Source organism: Sturnira hondurensis, unplaced genomic scaffold (genome assembly GCF_014824575.4).
Source record: "Sturnira hondurensis isolate 20B ecotype Veracruz unplaced genomic scaffold, ASM1482457v3 Scaffold0008908, whole genome shotgun sequence".
Taxonomy (NCBI): domain Eukaryota; kingdom Metazoa; phylum Chordata; class Mammalia; order Chiroptera; family Phyllostomidae; genus Sturnira; species Sturnira hondurensis.
The window spans coordinates 2,386,210-2,402,340 of NW_028081539.1; the positions used below are offsets into that span (position 1 = coordinate 2,386,210).

At 36.0% G+C, this 16,131-nt stretch overlaps 1 protein-coding gene across 1 annotated transcript in view; it reads left to right on the plus strand.

The window, feature by feature from the left end:
- The window catches only part of KHDRBS2 (KH RNA binding domain containing, signal transduction associated 2), a 208,382-nt gene that overhangs the window by 179,736 nt on the left and 12,515 nt on the right, over positions 1-16,131 (plus strand). Inside the window, exon 5 of the mRNA XM_037056316.1 lies at positions 7,787-7,845. Coding sequence (XP_036912211.1) covers positions 7,787-7,845 — 59 coding nt within the window. The remainder of the gene's footprint in view (positions 1-7,786; positions 7,846-16,131) is intronic.

Genomic DNA, 16,131 nt, shown 5'->3' on the forward strand with positions numbered 1-16,131 from the left:
ACTCACTGTCACAAATCATCAGAGAAATGCAAATGAAAAATACAGTGAGGTATCATCTCATACCTGTTAAAATTGCCATCATCAATAAGTCGACAAACAACAACTTGCTGGTGAAGATGTGGAGAAAGGGAAACCCTCATGCAATGTTGGTGGGAATGCAAATTATTCCAGCCATTATGGAAAGCAGTGTGAAGATACCTCAAAAAATTAAAAATGGATCTGCCTTCTGACCCAGCGATCCCACTTCGGGGATTATATCCGCAGGAACACAAAATGCTAATTCAAAAGAACATAAGCACCCCTTTGTTCACTGCAGCATTATTTACAATCTCCAAGATATGGAAGCAGCCCAAGTGTGCATCAGTAAGTGAGTGGATAAAACAACTATGGGACATCTACACAGTGGAATACTCCTCAACCATAAAAAAGAAGAAAATTTTACTCTTTGCAACAGTATGGATAGACCTAGAGAGCATTATGCTAAATGAAATAAGCCAGTAGAGAAGGACAAATACCATATGGTTTCACTCATATGTGGAATCTAATGAACGAACTGAATGAACAAGCAAAACAGAGACAGACTCGGAGATGGAGAACAGATGACAGCTAGAGAAGGGGTAGGTTAGGGGGTGGAGAGGTCGAGCAAAAAGGATAAAGGACTCATGGACATGCACAACAGTGTGGTGATTGCTGAGGGGAGAGGGTATAGGGGCTAAATGATAATGGAAAAATACAATAAAGATTAAATTAAAAATAAAATAAAAATGGGCAGAAGGTCTGAAAAAACCTTATTCCAAGGAAGACATACAGGTGGCCAAGAGGTACATGAAAAAATGCCCTACAGCATTAACATCAGGGAAAATTCAAGTCAAAACCACAATGAAATATCACTTCACACCTGTTAGAATGGATGTGATCAAAGAGACAAGAAATAACAACTGTTGCGGGGGGAGGCAGAGAAAATGGAACCTCTGTGAACTATTGTTGGGAATGTGGTTTGGTGCAGCCACTATGCAGCATGGAAGCACCTCAAAAATTAAAAATAAAATGACCGTATGATACTTCAATTCCACATCTAGGTATTTTTCCAAAGAAAACAAAAGTACTAATTCAAAAAATCTATATACACCCCATGTTATTTACAACCTTATTTACAATACAGTATCCAAGATATAGAAACAATCTCAGTGTCCATCAATGGGTGAATATAGAAAGTGTGAAACATATACACCCAATGGAATATTATTCAATCATAAAAAGAGGGAAATATTGCCTTTTGCAACAGCATAGTTGTACCTTGAGGACATTATCTAAGTACAATTAAGACAGAAAGAAAAAGACATGCACAGTTTCGTATATGTGAAATCTTAAAAAAAAAAAAAGCAAGCTTTATAGATACAGAGAACAGTCTTGTAGTTGCCAGATGTGAGAGGTGGAGGTGGGAAAAATTAAATTTTGGAAAAAAAATAATGATACATTACTGTATCTTTTCCTCTTTGTATCCCAGGATGGCACTGGTACTTAATAAATATTTATTGAATGACTTCATGATTTCGTGTGGTCACCATTCTCTAGGTAAATAGAAGGCAAAGTTTTCACTCTCAATTCCATAGAAAGTTGGAAAGGAGAAAAATAAACCCCAAGTCATCCTATTTTAAAACCCAAGGCTCAGATTACCATAGCTTAGAGGTACTTTGTATATTTCCCCTAGATCCTTTTCTGTTCTTTTTTAGGTGGGTAGCATCTTTTATTCTGTCAGCTAGAAGCTTTCTAATTAAATGCCAAATCTACTTTCCCTGATACAAACATCTCAAGATTGTTATTTCTCCCATACATTTCTTATATATAGTTAGAAGACTGACTATATTTCATGTAGTTATATTTATTTTTTACAGAGTTGATGCTAATTGAAGTTAAGTTATGGAAGGAACAAGGAATTTGGTAAAGGAAAGTGGAGAGCATGTTTCAAGTAGAATTGAATGATTAGGGCTCAGTGGAGTAAGATGGCTTTGGGCTCCCCAGACAGCAAGGGGAGTCCAGGGGAGAGAACACAGAGAGTGATAGGTGGTAATCAGTGCAATGGGTGGTTGGATGATGTGTTCAGATTAGATGACAGCTGTTTAGAATTAGTATGAATACAAAGCTCATCCATCAGTTGCAAGATTTCAATTCATTTATTTGGTTAATATTTTTTGAACATTTACTATGTGTGAGACACTGGGTACTGCCTGTGAATGCAGTGATGATCCAGATAGCTCTGACCTCACAGAAACCACATTTTAATTAGAAAGACAGACAAATAAAAAAATAGCACATATAGGGTGAAATGGTGACAATGGCAATGCTATATGTGGGAGATATACAAGGTCTGTCCAGAAGAAGTCCAGCCACTGTTAATATAACAAAAATGTTTTATACATCTTTGATGTAACCTGGCAGCCAAAGAGAATGGGCTGGAAGGCACACACATGAATAGTGATGATTTCACTCTACTAGTCCATGGGGGCAGTGGATGTCTTTGAGTGACCATGTGTACTGTGTGGCCATCACATGCAAAATGAGTGAGCAAAAAATCTGCATCAAATTTTGTGTCAAGCTTGATAATGCCTCTGCGGAAACTATTCAGGTGACTCAGAAGGCCATAGATGTGAGCAACTGGTGATTAGCAAATTCATCAGGACAGTGTACCCATTCACTCATCACAGCTTGCACAGAGTTTTTTGGCAAAGCATCAAATCATCCAAGTACCTCAGCCCCCTTACAGCCCAGATTTGGTACCTTATGACTTCTGGTTTTCTCCCTGAACTAAAATCACCTTTGAAAAGAAGTTTCAGAATGTCAGTGAGATTCAGGGAAATAAAACAGGGCAGGTATTGCTGTTTGGGAGAACTGTGTGAGGCCCCAAGGGGCCTACTTTGAAGGGGACTGAGGCTTCATTGTCCTATGTACAATGTTTCTTGTATCTTGTTCAATAAATGTCTCTATTTTTCGTTATTATATGGCTGGATACTTTCTGAACAGAACTCGGCATTGTCAGAACACATTGTGGGGTTTTCTGGGATCTGAGAACACGTCCTAGAGGAGGAAATAATTGAGAAGAGAATGAGAAGGTGTAGAGAATTTATGTCCTTGAGATAGGCCCTTGTTCTTGATGGTAGCTGGATTTTCCTGAGAAGGAAGTAAATATAGTTGGGGCTCAGATCTCATCTGATCTTTCTACTCATTTCCCATGTTTTTGCCTTGTATTATGCAGATAAAGTTGAGAATGATTGTTTGAATACACTAGATAAATGATAAATTATCAATGTAAGTTCTTTTAAAAAAATTGTATTGAACTTACTGGGAAGACATTGGTTAATAAAATTATATAGTTCTCAAGTGTACAATTCTATAATACATCATCTGTGTATAGTATTGTATGTTCACCACCCAAAGTGAAGTCTCCTTCTGTAAACATTTATCCCCCATTTACCCTCTTCTACCCCTCACCCTCTTTCCCTGTGGTAACGACCATATTGTTGTCTGTTTTTGAGCTTTTTCCTAATCTCTTCACCTTTTTTACCCAGCCCCCAACTCTCCTTCCCTATAACAGCTGTCAAGCTGTTCTCTGTAACTATGAGTCTCTTTCTGTTTTGTTCCTTTGTTTATTTTATTTGTTAGATTCCACACATTAGAGAAATCATATGGTATTTGTCTTTCACTTAGTGTAATCGCCACAGTTCTATCCATGCTGTCACAGAGGAAACCAACAGCAAAATAAAAAAACAAACCACTGACTGGGAGACTGTGCTCACCAGTGATACATCTGATAGAGGGTTTATATCCAAAATTTATAAAGGACTTATACAACTCAACACGAAAAAAACAAATAACCCTATTTTAAAATGTCCACATGCATTCTGTCATCAGACACATCAAGATTCAAACCTCAGATTCACCACAGGACTGTATAGCTTAGGACAAGTGATTTAATCTGCTAAACATAGATCCTCAGCTAAACAATGTTCCTCTTTGGTACTTGGCTTAATATCAATTCAGAAATGGTTATGATGATTATATAGGAGAAAGCATGTAAAGCTCTTAGCAGTGTTTGGCCTGTGTTAAGTGCTGGAATTGTATTAGATACACGTTTTATTGTTATCACAGTTATTATTGCTTCTCTGAGGCGAGAGGAAGGAGAGTTTCAAAGAGACAAATTATTTATTGGGTTGGCCAAAAATTCCATGTGTTTTTCCATAAAATAAAAGACATGCTTTTCATTTTCACCAATAACTTTATTGACTTGGATATTTTGAGTATGTCAGCCATCTCCCTCGGGGTAGAATGTTGATTGTTCTCAATTAATGTCTCAGTTTGATCCCTCTCGCCTTCGACTGGTCTGCCCAACCGTGGAACATCATCCAGTGAAAAATCTACAGCACTGAACTTTGCAAACCACATTCTGCATGCTCAGTCAGTTGCAGCACCTTCTCCATACACTGCACAAATCCTTTTTTTTTCACATTTCAGTTGCATTTTTACTTTTCTTGGAATAATAAAGCATAAATGTTTTATTTTCTTCCATCTTCAATATTAAAATAATTACAGAAAAATTCACCAATTTTTGTAAGTGTTAATTAATGCACACAGATATGACAGCTGTCACAATACAACCCAACAAAATTGTTTTGAATGAAGGTAAAGATAATTAAGCACTACTAGAGACATCTTACAAAAAAAACCCTTTTTCCCCAACCAAATAGTTTCTTGTCAAAGGCCCCTCCCCATTTAAAAATGTTTGATTAGAAAAATCAAACAGTAGAAGGAGTGAAGGAATAAATAAGAAGGTTTAAATCAATAAGAAATACCATTTAATACTAGTGGAGCCTTTTTTTTCACTACAAGATGTTATTAAAAACACTAGCAAAGGAATTAGGCAAATAATATGTCTTTTATAATTCACACATTTGAGTTTGGACCGCCAAAACATGAGACTTAATTTATTTATTGCTCTTAATATCTGCCAAATCTTCCAAAATATTTTTTGAACTGATAAGTGAAGTCAACCAGAATTACCTTCTTTTTTTCTTGTTTTTAATCTCTGCAAAGGTATGCAGAGTGGAACATTTAGCAGTGCAAACTGCAGATCCTAAATGTAACATCTAATGAAATAAAATAATTATGATTTATGTTCACAAATAGTTTATCCTCCTAGTCCTATAGAGTGGCCAGGCAATTTGTATATGTGAGAAAGGTTAAACTTTGTACCTTGATAAGGACACAGTGGCCACATCTCAGAGGACCTTGTCTTAGTCATTGAAGGAGAGGTCTTTCTTTTCTGTTACTGTGTCATCAGCACCCGGAAGAACTTCAAGCATATAGTAGGTACTCAACAAATATTTATGGAATAAATAAATCAATAAGCATATCCTATAGAATGAATATTTCTCTTCATAATTACTCTTTCCCTTTTGTTTTTACATTTCTATTTCTTCTATATCCGTGAGCTTGGACTTTCACTATGCAATACTAAGCTCAAATAAAATAATTTCCACTTTTTGTATAGTACTTAAATAGTATCACTTTTATAGTATGTAAATGGTGCCTAATTTTCTTATGAGCAATACAATCTTTTAGCCCATAAGTATTTATTGAGCAGCTATTATGTTCCAAACATTCTGCTAGATCAATCAGCCTGGCACAATGAAAGCAATGAACTAATGACAGATCAAATCCTATACCAGGGAGCTTTTACATTCTAGAAGTGGGAAACATCAAATAAGGGAATAGACAAATGTGTGTTTGTATGTTTATATAATATGTACAGAAATAATTGATAAATATTAAGATCCACAATGTGTGATAAAGATGAGTGGATGCTGATTTAATCAGAGTGTGAGAGAAATCCTTTATAAATGACTTTTGTGTGAGTTCTGAAAGAATGAGAGAAGAGACCACTGAATATTTAGGGAAGGTGTGTTCCAGGTAGTGGGAATATCAGATGAACAGGTGCTGAGACAGTAATGTGTTTGTCATGTTTAGGAAGCAGCTAAGAGGCCAAAGTTCCCTGAGCATGTAAGCAAAGGGGAAAGTGAGAGAGGACTAAGAAATTCTAGGGAGTCAGTGTGTACAGGCAAAATAAGATTTTAAAATTTTTTTCTAAAGGATTCGGGAGCTATTGATGAATTTTGAAAAGAGAACTAATATAATATAATTTACTTCAATAAGAATTATATTGACGTCTATGATAAAAATTGAAACCAGGAAATCAGGACTTAAAGGCCAGTTAGAAGGATATTGTATGTGTTTCAATGAGAGGCGATCAGAGTAACCACAGTCATAGCTGTGGAGTTGTTTAGAAATGTTTAAACTCTGGATATATTTTGGAAGTAGAAATGAAAGAATTTGCTGTTGGGTTAAACATTAGACATGAGAGAAAAGGAGAAGACTCCAGAGTTTTCAGCAGAAGTAACACTAATTAAGGTGTTGTCATTTATAAAGATGGGAAGCATGCAAAAGGAGCAAGTCTGAATTGGAATGAAAATCAAACTTTTTATATTTGAATATGTTAAGTTTGACATCCAAATGGAAATACACAGAAGGCAACTGGATACATGAGACCAGAGTAGAGGGGAGATGCCAAGGGTGGTCACGTAACTGGGAGACTATCAGAATAGAGATGGTATTAAAGCCATGGGCGCAGATAGCAAATTAAAGGTTGCCTGGGAAGTATCAAGAGGAAAAAATACTAAAAACTGGGTCCTCGTAGTCTTCAGGATTAAGTGGCTGGAAAAATAAAGAGGTACCAGTCGAGAAGAAGGAGAAAATGACATGAGCATAGGAGATCCAAGAGCGAGGACATCTCAGAAGCAATTGAAGAATTTGAAGGGTAAAAAAATGAGCAACTGTGTTAAATGGTGCCAAGGTAAAATGAGGACCGAGTCTTTACCATTGGATTTGAAAATGTCAAGATATTGACAAGAGATGTTTCTGTGGAGAAAACGGCTTGACTGGAATGTCTTCAAAAGCATATAACAGGAGAGGCAGTGAAAAAAATGAACAGAGTTAATTCTTTTTAAGCAGTTTTGTTGTAAAGGGGCAGAGAAGGAGATAATCACTAGATGGAGATGGTGGGGTGAGGGGGCGCTTTTTGAGTCCTCCCTCAAAATGGGCAATATGCTTGGGTGCTAATAGGAATGATGCCTTAATGGGAGAACTGCTGATGATGACAGTTGTACTAGGGAAAGCCTTTAAATAACTCGAGTAGGAAAATGAGGAAGAACACCTTTTTCTCAGTCACTAAAATGTAGAAGAATCCAGCAAAATGTTAAGTGAGAAGAAATAGCTTATATACTTGAGAACAGCATGGATATGCTATGGGAAGGCTAGAGAAGAGTATAGATATTATTTCAGTGTTTGGAAGTGAAGATGAAATTATGTACTTTTTTAGGGTAACAGTATTAAAAGCCATATACTTTTGAGCAGATTGTCATATAGCATCTTTTCTTGAAAATAGACATTTTATAATTCTCCTCTTGACACATTTTGAAGATTATACTTGTATTTTAGGGGAAATTTCATTTATGAGTTGAAGGATAGAGATAAAGAAGTCCTGAGGTGGCATGAGAAAATTATAGCACTCCTTGTCAATAACCTGTATTTTTCTCCCTATTTCTTTAGGACTGTGTTTTATGCCTAAAGGTTTTTGGAATACTACTTTAGCACACATTTTGCTTTCAAATTCCATGTGAGTTTCTGGGTGGATCCTGATTCCAGTAACATTGATTGCTGTCTAAATCTGTTGCAGTGTGCCTGAATACTATGACTACGGTCATGGAGTAAGTGAGGATGCCTATGACAGCTACGGTAAGACCTTCTCTTTACTAAAACTGTGAAATCAGAACATCCATCAGTCACTGACAACTCAGAAATTACTTCTGTCTCTCTCCCCCCAGTTTTTACAGAAGTCCAGACTAAATTGATTTATGTAATTCCAGGGTGAGATTTGATGTACAGAGCCCGTGCCAGAAAATTGGACAGATCAATTTTGATCGATATTTCAAAAGCAATTATTCACAATGATAGATCATTTTCAACAGCAACAGTGAGCATTCTGAATAGTGTCTTGTATGTTCCACTGTGTCCATTGTGTGACTCATTGATTTGACAATAATCATGTGTCTTTCCTGCTTTCACAAAGAACATCAAAGAAATATACAGTTAAAACATTTTTAAACTTTTAAGGGCAGATGTTGTAGCTTTCAAATTATTTACCATAGTGTGCATAGTTCTTAAAATTGCCAGATAATGCTTGACTCATAAGAATTAATATTGAGTAAGTATATTAGCCTACAAAATTAATATTAAAATACACTCCTTAATCAACATACATGCCATATAAAATTGAATTGTAATTCAATTCAGTAAGATTTTACCGAGTACCTATGAAATATATAAATATAGCACATGACTTTGAAGGGTTGCTGGTTTCTTAAAATACATCTACAGCATCAACAGTTGCCACCTTGAAAAACACTCAGTTAAGCGTTTTCAGTTCCGGGTTCTTGTTAAAATAATGCCAAGGCCAGTCTGTTGCTCTTTCTGGGGAGCAGTAAAAGAGACCATGCATGTTGCCTGTGTGGGGCTTCGCGTGAAGAAGGGGTAGGGTCTCACCAGGACGGAGGTTGGACAGTCCAGATTTCAGGAGAAAAGGAGGAACTACACCCTCCTCGGACTCTCCATCACCAGATCAGCTCGACTCATTTCCCTCAGCGAAGTACCACTAGGCTGAGCTCAGAACCAGGAGTACAAAAGTAAACCAACAAACACTACAGTGATTTCCATTCATAAGCTGATTACCCATATCTATTTTTTCAGGCGTTTCTTTATAATACTGTGTTTTGCTGTGTGTAATGCACACCCACGTGTTTGGGCACATTATACACAGGATTATTATACCCATGGCATGTAACCATTGTACCCACATATAATGTGCAACCTTGTTTTTCCCTCAGAAATCTGGGCAAAAACATACGCGTTATACATGGCAAAATATGGTAAATTGTAATATTAAGTATTTTTATCTCCATTTGATCATGAGGAAACTGAACAGAGGTTGACTTAACAGAGGTTAAGTCAACTTCTGTTTTTATATTCTCATCAGTGGTTAGAATGCTATTAATTAATTGCTGCTACCACACATGGAGTACCTATTATAGCTCTGTGCTAAGCAATGCATAATGAGGATTAGAGACTAGGAAGATAATCCTCATTACACATTATATGTATATCTATATAATCAAACCCTATTAACATCCTACAGGGTACACACTTGTACCATCGTCTGCATTTTACAAATAAGGAACTAAGGCTTAGGGCATTAAGTAACCTGCCTCAGTTAAATAATTAGCAAGTGATGTAGCAGCAAGAATATGAATTCAAGTTTGTCTCATTTTATTTCTGTTGTTGAGAGTGGGGGCAGAGTATTGTAGGCCCTGGGAGGAAGAACAGATGCTGCCACTTTAAACTTGAATTCACTTTAAAGAAAAGATGTTCAGCTTAGCGAGATTTCTCTAAATTGTGCCAACTGCTGTCCTACTAATCTAAGGGGAGGAAGGTTTTCTGTAGTATTTCACAGGGGGGAAAAAAAGAATGACTATAAAAGAAGCACTAGGCTCCCTCTTTCCCAGACTCGAACTTCTCTAGCATCAATCACATTGATCTAATCTTTTGCTGCTCTCAGAGATCAGGATAGTCTCCAAAACATCTTAAACATGTTTTCAGAATTTATTTCACAAAGATAATAGGTGATGGACAAGTTTGCAGAGGTCCAGCTCAGTTGGTGAGCTACCACAGAATACAGAGCCTTAATTCTGTTCTCTGCGTGTTTTTTCCACGTTGGAAGGAAGGAGTCAAAGGCATCATCTGGTCTCTAATGAGCACAATAATATCCCCAATGCAGGACTTCTCCAAAGCTATAGCAATGGGCCATCTAGACTGAGCTGAAAGATTGCCTGGGTTCAACAAAGCAGTAAATATATCTCCATTGTTCTAGGCAAATTCTTAATCAAATGAGAATCAAGCCACATGCCTTCTAAGATTAGGTACTGAGGATGATAGATGAATAAAACAATATGGGCATTTCTTTAATTCATTCAATTTAGTTGAATTCAACTTGAGTCTAGGACACATAAGTATTGTCAGGCTCTAGGAATACAATGGTGTACAAGATAAACATTGTCCCTCCCTGGTTTTCACTGTCTACTGTTGAGAAAGGTGGTGTCATGATAAAAAACTATGCCAAATTATAAGCCATGTGATCCAGTAGTTCTACAGAAGCACAGAAAACATTATTCTTGCCCTGGCTGGTATAGCTCAGTGGACTGAGTGCCAGACTACAAATCAAAGGCTGCTGGTTCAGTTCCTACTCAGGGCACATGCCTGGGTTGTGGGCCACATCCCCAGAGGGGGCACTCAAGAGGCAACCACACATTGATGTTTCTCTCCCTCTCTTTCTCTCTCCCTTCCCTTCTCCCTAAAAACAAATAAATAAAAATATTTTACAAAAGAAAATATTGCTCTTAAATATTTATTTAGTGGCTGGCAAATCGGAGGCATTGTTCTCAATCTTGAACATTCTACACTGAACAATTTCTTGAAGCTCACATTATACTAAGAAGATATGGTTTATAAATCACTTTTTAAAAATGGAATTTCCTTTGCAAAATGCCATTATTATATTTTACATGTGGCACATTATCTTGAGAAAAATCACACCTATGAGATTGACTTTGCTGTACTACATGCACTGAAATCGATGGCAGGGATGGAGTTGGTAATTTCTCTTTCCGAATTCTTTATATTCATTTAATTAAATTTATTTGGTAAACATGGGTTAATAAAATTACATAGGTTTCAAAAGTAAAATTCTGTCATCTGCATTTTGCATTGTGTAAAGTCTGCATTTTGACTTTACCACCTAAAGTCAAATCTCCTTCTGTCACCATATATTGGACCCACTTTGTCCTTTATACGTTAATGCTATCTAAGGCAATAGGAAGAAGTGTGAATATAAATTATTGTTTCTCAGGCCTAATGGAAATGCAGGAGCCATGGTCAGGAGATCTGGCTGAGTTCACCTGTGTAATCCATGGGTCTTACGTTGACCCATGTTAGTCTGTTAGTCTGTCTGTTTTCAGAGGAATGAGGCTGCTCACAAAGCTTGATTCCAGTAGCCCAAGTTCATCCCAATGCCCCATAATCCTCTGGGCTCACTGTGGCCCATCAGTGGTGAACACTGGGTAACAGGATAGGGGTCAAGGAACTCTGAACAAGAGTGCCTAGGTTTTAAATGATGAAGATGTGAAATAATTTTATTTCATAAAATAATTCGTAACAAAGATGTTTAGAAATCTAAACAGATACATAAGTCTGATGAACATAAGAATAAGCTACATATTTTCTTACTGTAAAAATAAGACACGTATACTGTAGGACATTTAGATTAACAGAAAAGAAGGAAATTTAAATCACCCTAAATTAGACTACTACACTAATTCACTCCTTACTTTTTTGTTATGTATTTTATCATCTGCAAATTTTATTGTATTTTTTCTATTGTCATTTAGTCGCCTTATACCCACATCCCCCAGCAATGACGGCACTGTTGTCCTGAGTCCTTTCCCTTGCTGCTCACTCCCTCCTCCCCCTGGGCTCCTTCTCTCTTAGCTGTCAGCCTGCTCGCCATGTGTGAGTCTGTCTCTATTTTGCTTGTTAGTTCAATTTCTTCATTCGATTTCACATATGAGTGAAATCATGCTGTTTGCCTTTCTCTGGCTTATTTCACTTAGCATGATATTCTCCAGGTTCATCCATACTGTTGCTAAAGGTGAAATTTTCTTCTTTTTTATGGCCAAGAAGTATTTCATTATGTAAATATCCCATAGGTGTTTTATCCACTCACTTACTGATGCACACTTGGGCTGCTTCCATACCTTGCCGATTGTAAATAATGCTGCAGTGAACAAAGGGGTGCTTATGTTCTTTTGAATTAGCATTGTGTATTCCTTCAGCTATATTCCCAAAAGTGGGATCACTGGGTCAAAAGGCAGATCCATTTTTAATTTTTTGAGGTATCTCCCTACTGCTTTCCACAGTGGCGACACCAGTCTGCATTCCCGCCAACAGTGCAGAAGGGTCCCCCTTTCTCCACATCCTCACCAGCACTTGTTTGTTGATTTATTGATGATAGCCATTCTGACAGGTGTGAGATGACACCTCACTGTGTTTTTCATTTGCTTTTCTCTGATGATTAGTGATATTGAGCATCTTTTCATATGTCTGTTGGCATCAGAATGTCCTCTTTGGAGAAGTGTCTATTCAAGCCCTCTGCTCATTTTTTAAATTGGGTTGTTTGGGCCTTTTTTAGTGTTGAATTTTTTAAGTTCTTTATAAGTGTTGGATATTGACCTCTTATCAGATGTATTGGCGAATGTGTTCTCTCATACAATAAAATATCACTAAGAAAAATGTCCAAGGTTTCGTTTTCTTCTAGAAATTTTTTATGGTTTGGGGCCTAACACCTAAGTCTTTAATCCGTTTTGAATTTATTCTTGTGTGTGGTGTAGAAAGTGGTCTAGTTTCATTTGTCTGCACTTATGTGTCTAATTTTCCCAACACCATTACAGAATAGACTATCTTTAATCCATTGTATGTGGTTGCTTCTTCTATCAAATATTCATGGACTATAAAATTGTGGTTTGTTTCTGGGATCTGTATTCTGTTCCATTGCTCTATGTGTCTGTTTTTACATCAGTACCAGGCTGTTTTGATTACTATGGACTTACAGGATAGTTTGATATTAGGTAGCATGATTCCTCCAACTTAGTTCTTCTTTCTCAGGATTGCTGTTGCTATTCAGAGCCTTTTGTGGTTCCATATGTAAATTTTTTAAATATTTGTTCCATTATGCATGTTTTACTTTTAAAGAGAATGCAACTTAGACTACTTTATAAATATTCCTTGAAGATTGTTTCTATCATAAAATAAAGAAGACATGTTTTCTTTCTCTTCTTTTAAAAAACATTTTAATTTTTTATTTCATGTTTATTGTATTTTTTCCATTACCACTTAGTCCCCTTATACTCCCTCCACCCAGCAATCACCACATGGTTGTCCATGTCCAATCATTAGAACTGTACCTTGACAAAAATGCAGAGCTTAATGTATTTTCACGTGCTATCAGAATTACTGTAAGTACGTTCAGTTCAAGAGGGATACTCTCTTCTTTCCTGTAACCAGGAAGTAAAGAAAATACTTGCCTATCAATTCATATGGCCATGAGATTTAGATTTGGATCATTCTCGTAATCTCATATCCTCTCTCATAGACACTAGAAAAAGGATCAAGTCAAATGATGAGAAATAAAAAGATTTTGGCGTCATAATCTTTAAATATAATTAAATGAATACACATTACATGCACTCAGCTGCTGGTATTAATTATTATATAGAGGAAGATTTAAGTACAGGGTTCTTGCCAATAAGTTGTTCAACTTAGGATATCAAAATAGGCAGAAGAAAATTAAACATGCATGTGGAACAGTGATTTGGGGACCCATTTATGTCACTTATAGGTTAATGTTTTAGTTAACTTTTCATACGTCACGTATTAACCAGTATCCATTTATAGTTTGTCTTTAATGAAGTTTACAGTCTTGTAAATCAATTAACATGTGTTCTAAAATGTAAATCTTACATTTCCATGTATTTGTTCACTTCCATGATGAATTAGTCATTTTTATCTTACATTTTGGCTGTATAATGGGTGCAGATATTAAATGTCAGTGGAATATATGTACTTTGATGAAGAAAATAGCCTCAATTCTGTTTCCTGGATGTACCCCAAAGTCAGCCAGTGTGTGAGGAGTCTCATGGTGTTTTGCCTTGGACTCCTTCCTCTCCTGCTCTGGTTGGTGGGAAGAACAGTGGGGCAAAACCAAGGTGGTGGGCAGGGAAGAAGGACCGCTCTCCGGGACAATTGTGTAGTGCATTCAAAAGACTCACAGATGGCATCTCTCATTCAGAATTCCTTCAGAAATGGTCTTAAATAAACACTAGAAGTAAAAATGCAGTCATTCAGTATGCCAGTCATTCTGAATTGTCATACACTGTATGTGTGTGCATCTCTATATGAAATTGTATTGGTCTCTTTGGGGTCTATAATGCATATTAAAGTAGCAAATACGTGGACTTCCAAGAAAATTATGTATCCTTTTAGGCTTCACGGCAATTAAATTATTCAAGGTATTGGCAGGAATTTATTATTAAATATTAACTATTTTTCTTATTGCAATATAAATATAAATCTCTTAAATATTTAAATAAATATTAGGACAAAATTACAATATATTATTTATTATATTAATATTTAATGTGTTGATATTTATTAAATATTTCATTGGTGTTAAAGTATTATTTAATTAACACTTAAATATTAAATTTCTGGCAACTTGAGTTTATTTTTGGAACCTGAATATTTGGCTTATAGGAATTTCAAATCAGTTCCTGCATTTTTAAATAGTCCCTAATTTACTAGTCATGACAGTGGTTTTGGATAAGTCTAATTAGGTCATAATTCAATATGAAAGCATTTTAAGTACATTACATAGATCAACTTGGCTAAGCAATGCTTCATGTAAGAAACACCCTCTAAATTCTCTTCAAGACTGACAGCTAAGAATGGACAGCAATATTCCTTTCTCAGAGAAAAGAGCCATTTATTAAAATGTATTTAATGTATGAACTGAAGTGCTAATTATGCATTTGTTCTCCAGTGACATTTGAGATGACAGCTGTGTGGAACCAAAGAGGATAATATTAATACACTGTCTTTAAATCAGTGAAAGCAAAAGAACTTTTGTGCTGTGTTCTAGGACATTTGAGTGCCTCACTTCAAATCCATTGCAGAACATGCATGCATTAATTTTGTATTGAGGAGCTGGGGTGATTATTCTCCCAGTGTGAAAATAAGCCCTCCACTGATTAATCTGTAAAACAGCAAGGGGAAATGAAGCTAAGTGGCTAGCGTGCCAGCCATGTGATTCCAGAGCAAAGACTATTTTTAATAGTAAATAGAAATAGAAATTTAAGGAAATTGATTTTACAGTGAAAATGAGTTTTCTTAATATGGGTAAGATTTTTATGTTCATTTAAAAAACGAGCATATCAAATAATTTATTTTTCTTAGGATTTATAAATATTGAAGTTATTACATGATAAGCTATTGAAAACAGTACTACAATTTATTCAACGTAATTTTAATATAGATTTATGAACTTCATTTTTAACTGAAAGAAAGACTAATCTATTGTATTTTTAAATTCAGTTGTAAAATTAACTTAAAATTTTTAATTTTCTGTTTCTTACTATTTCAGAAGTTACCATGAGGCAGATTTGGAATCCAGCTTGTCTTAATAATAAATGACGATTATGTTGCCTAGGCAAGAAACGATCAGAAAGAGCAATGCGCAACTCCTTCATTGCTTGCATTGCTAATTTTGTTAACTCTGTTTACAGTTTCAATTGTGTTTTGGAGTATGCACTTCTAAATTCAGCAACTTTAGGCAAAATGGAAAATACTTTTTCAATATTTTAGATCAGAGAATTTTTACCTTAATTACAGATTTTAGAATCACCTGGTGAGTACTGAAAAAAATGCCAATGTGTCAGTTACCACCCCAGATCAGCTATATCATAGTCTTGGAGGATAAGAGCTGGGGGTCAGTTTTGAACACTGCTGGGCGGCCCTCTTACAAGCCGAGGTTGAGAATAAGGTGTAGATAGATACACCCATTGGAGCATGATGAACAGTAACCTCTGACCTTAATATGAATGCTCAAATCTGTGCCAGGCATTTGCCAGCTTGGAGGCAGCATACGTTTTATGCAGACCGCTTTTGAAAAGCTGGGTATTTTGTAAGTAAATCATATATTATAAAACCTGGCACTTGGAATTCACATTTTAAAAACTAAATATTTAATTAATGGAAATAGAATTTAGTCCATTTTTATAAAAGGTGAAAGCTTTGTATGATCTGAAGAGAAACCAGAGTATAGAATTTAGTCCCTTTTTGAACAACAGTGTGTTAAACACT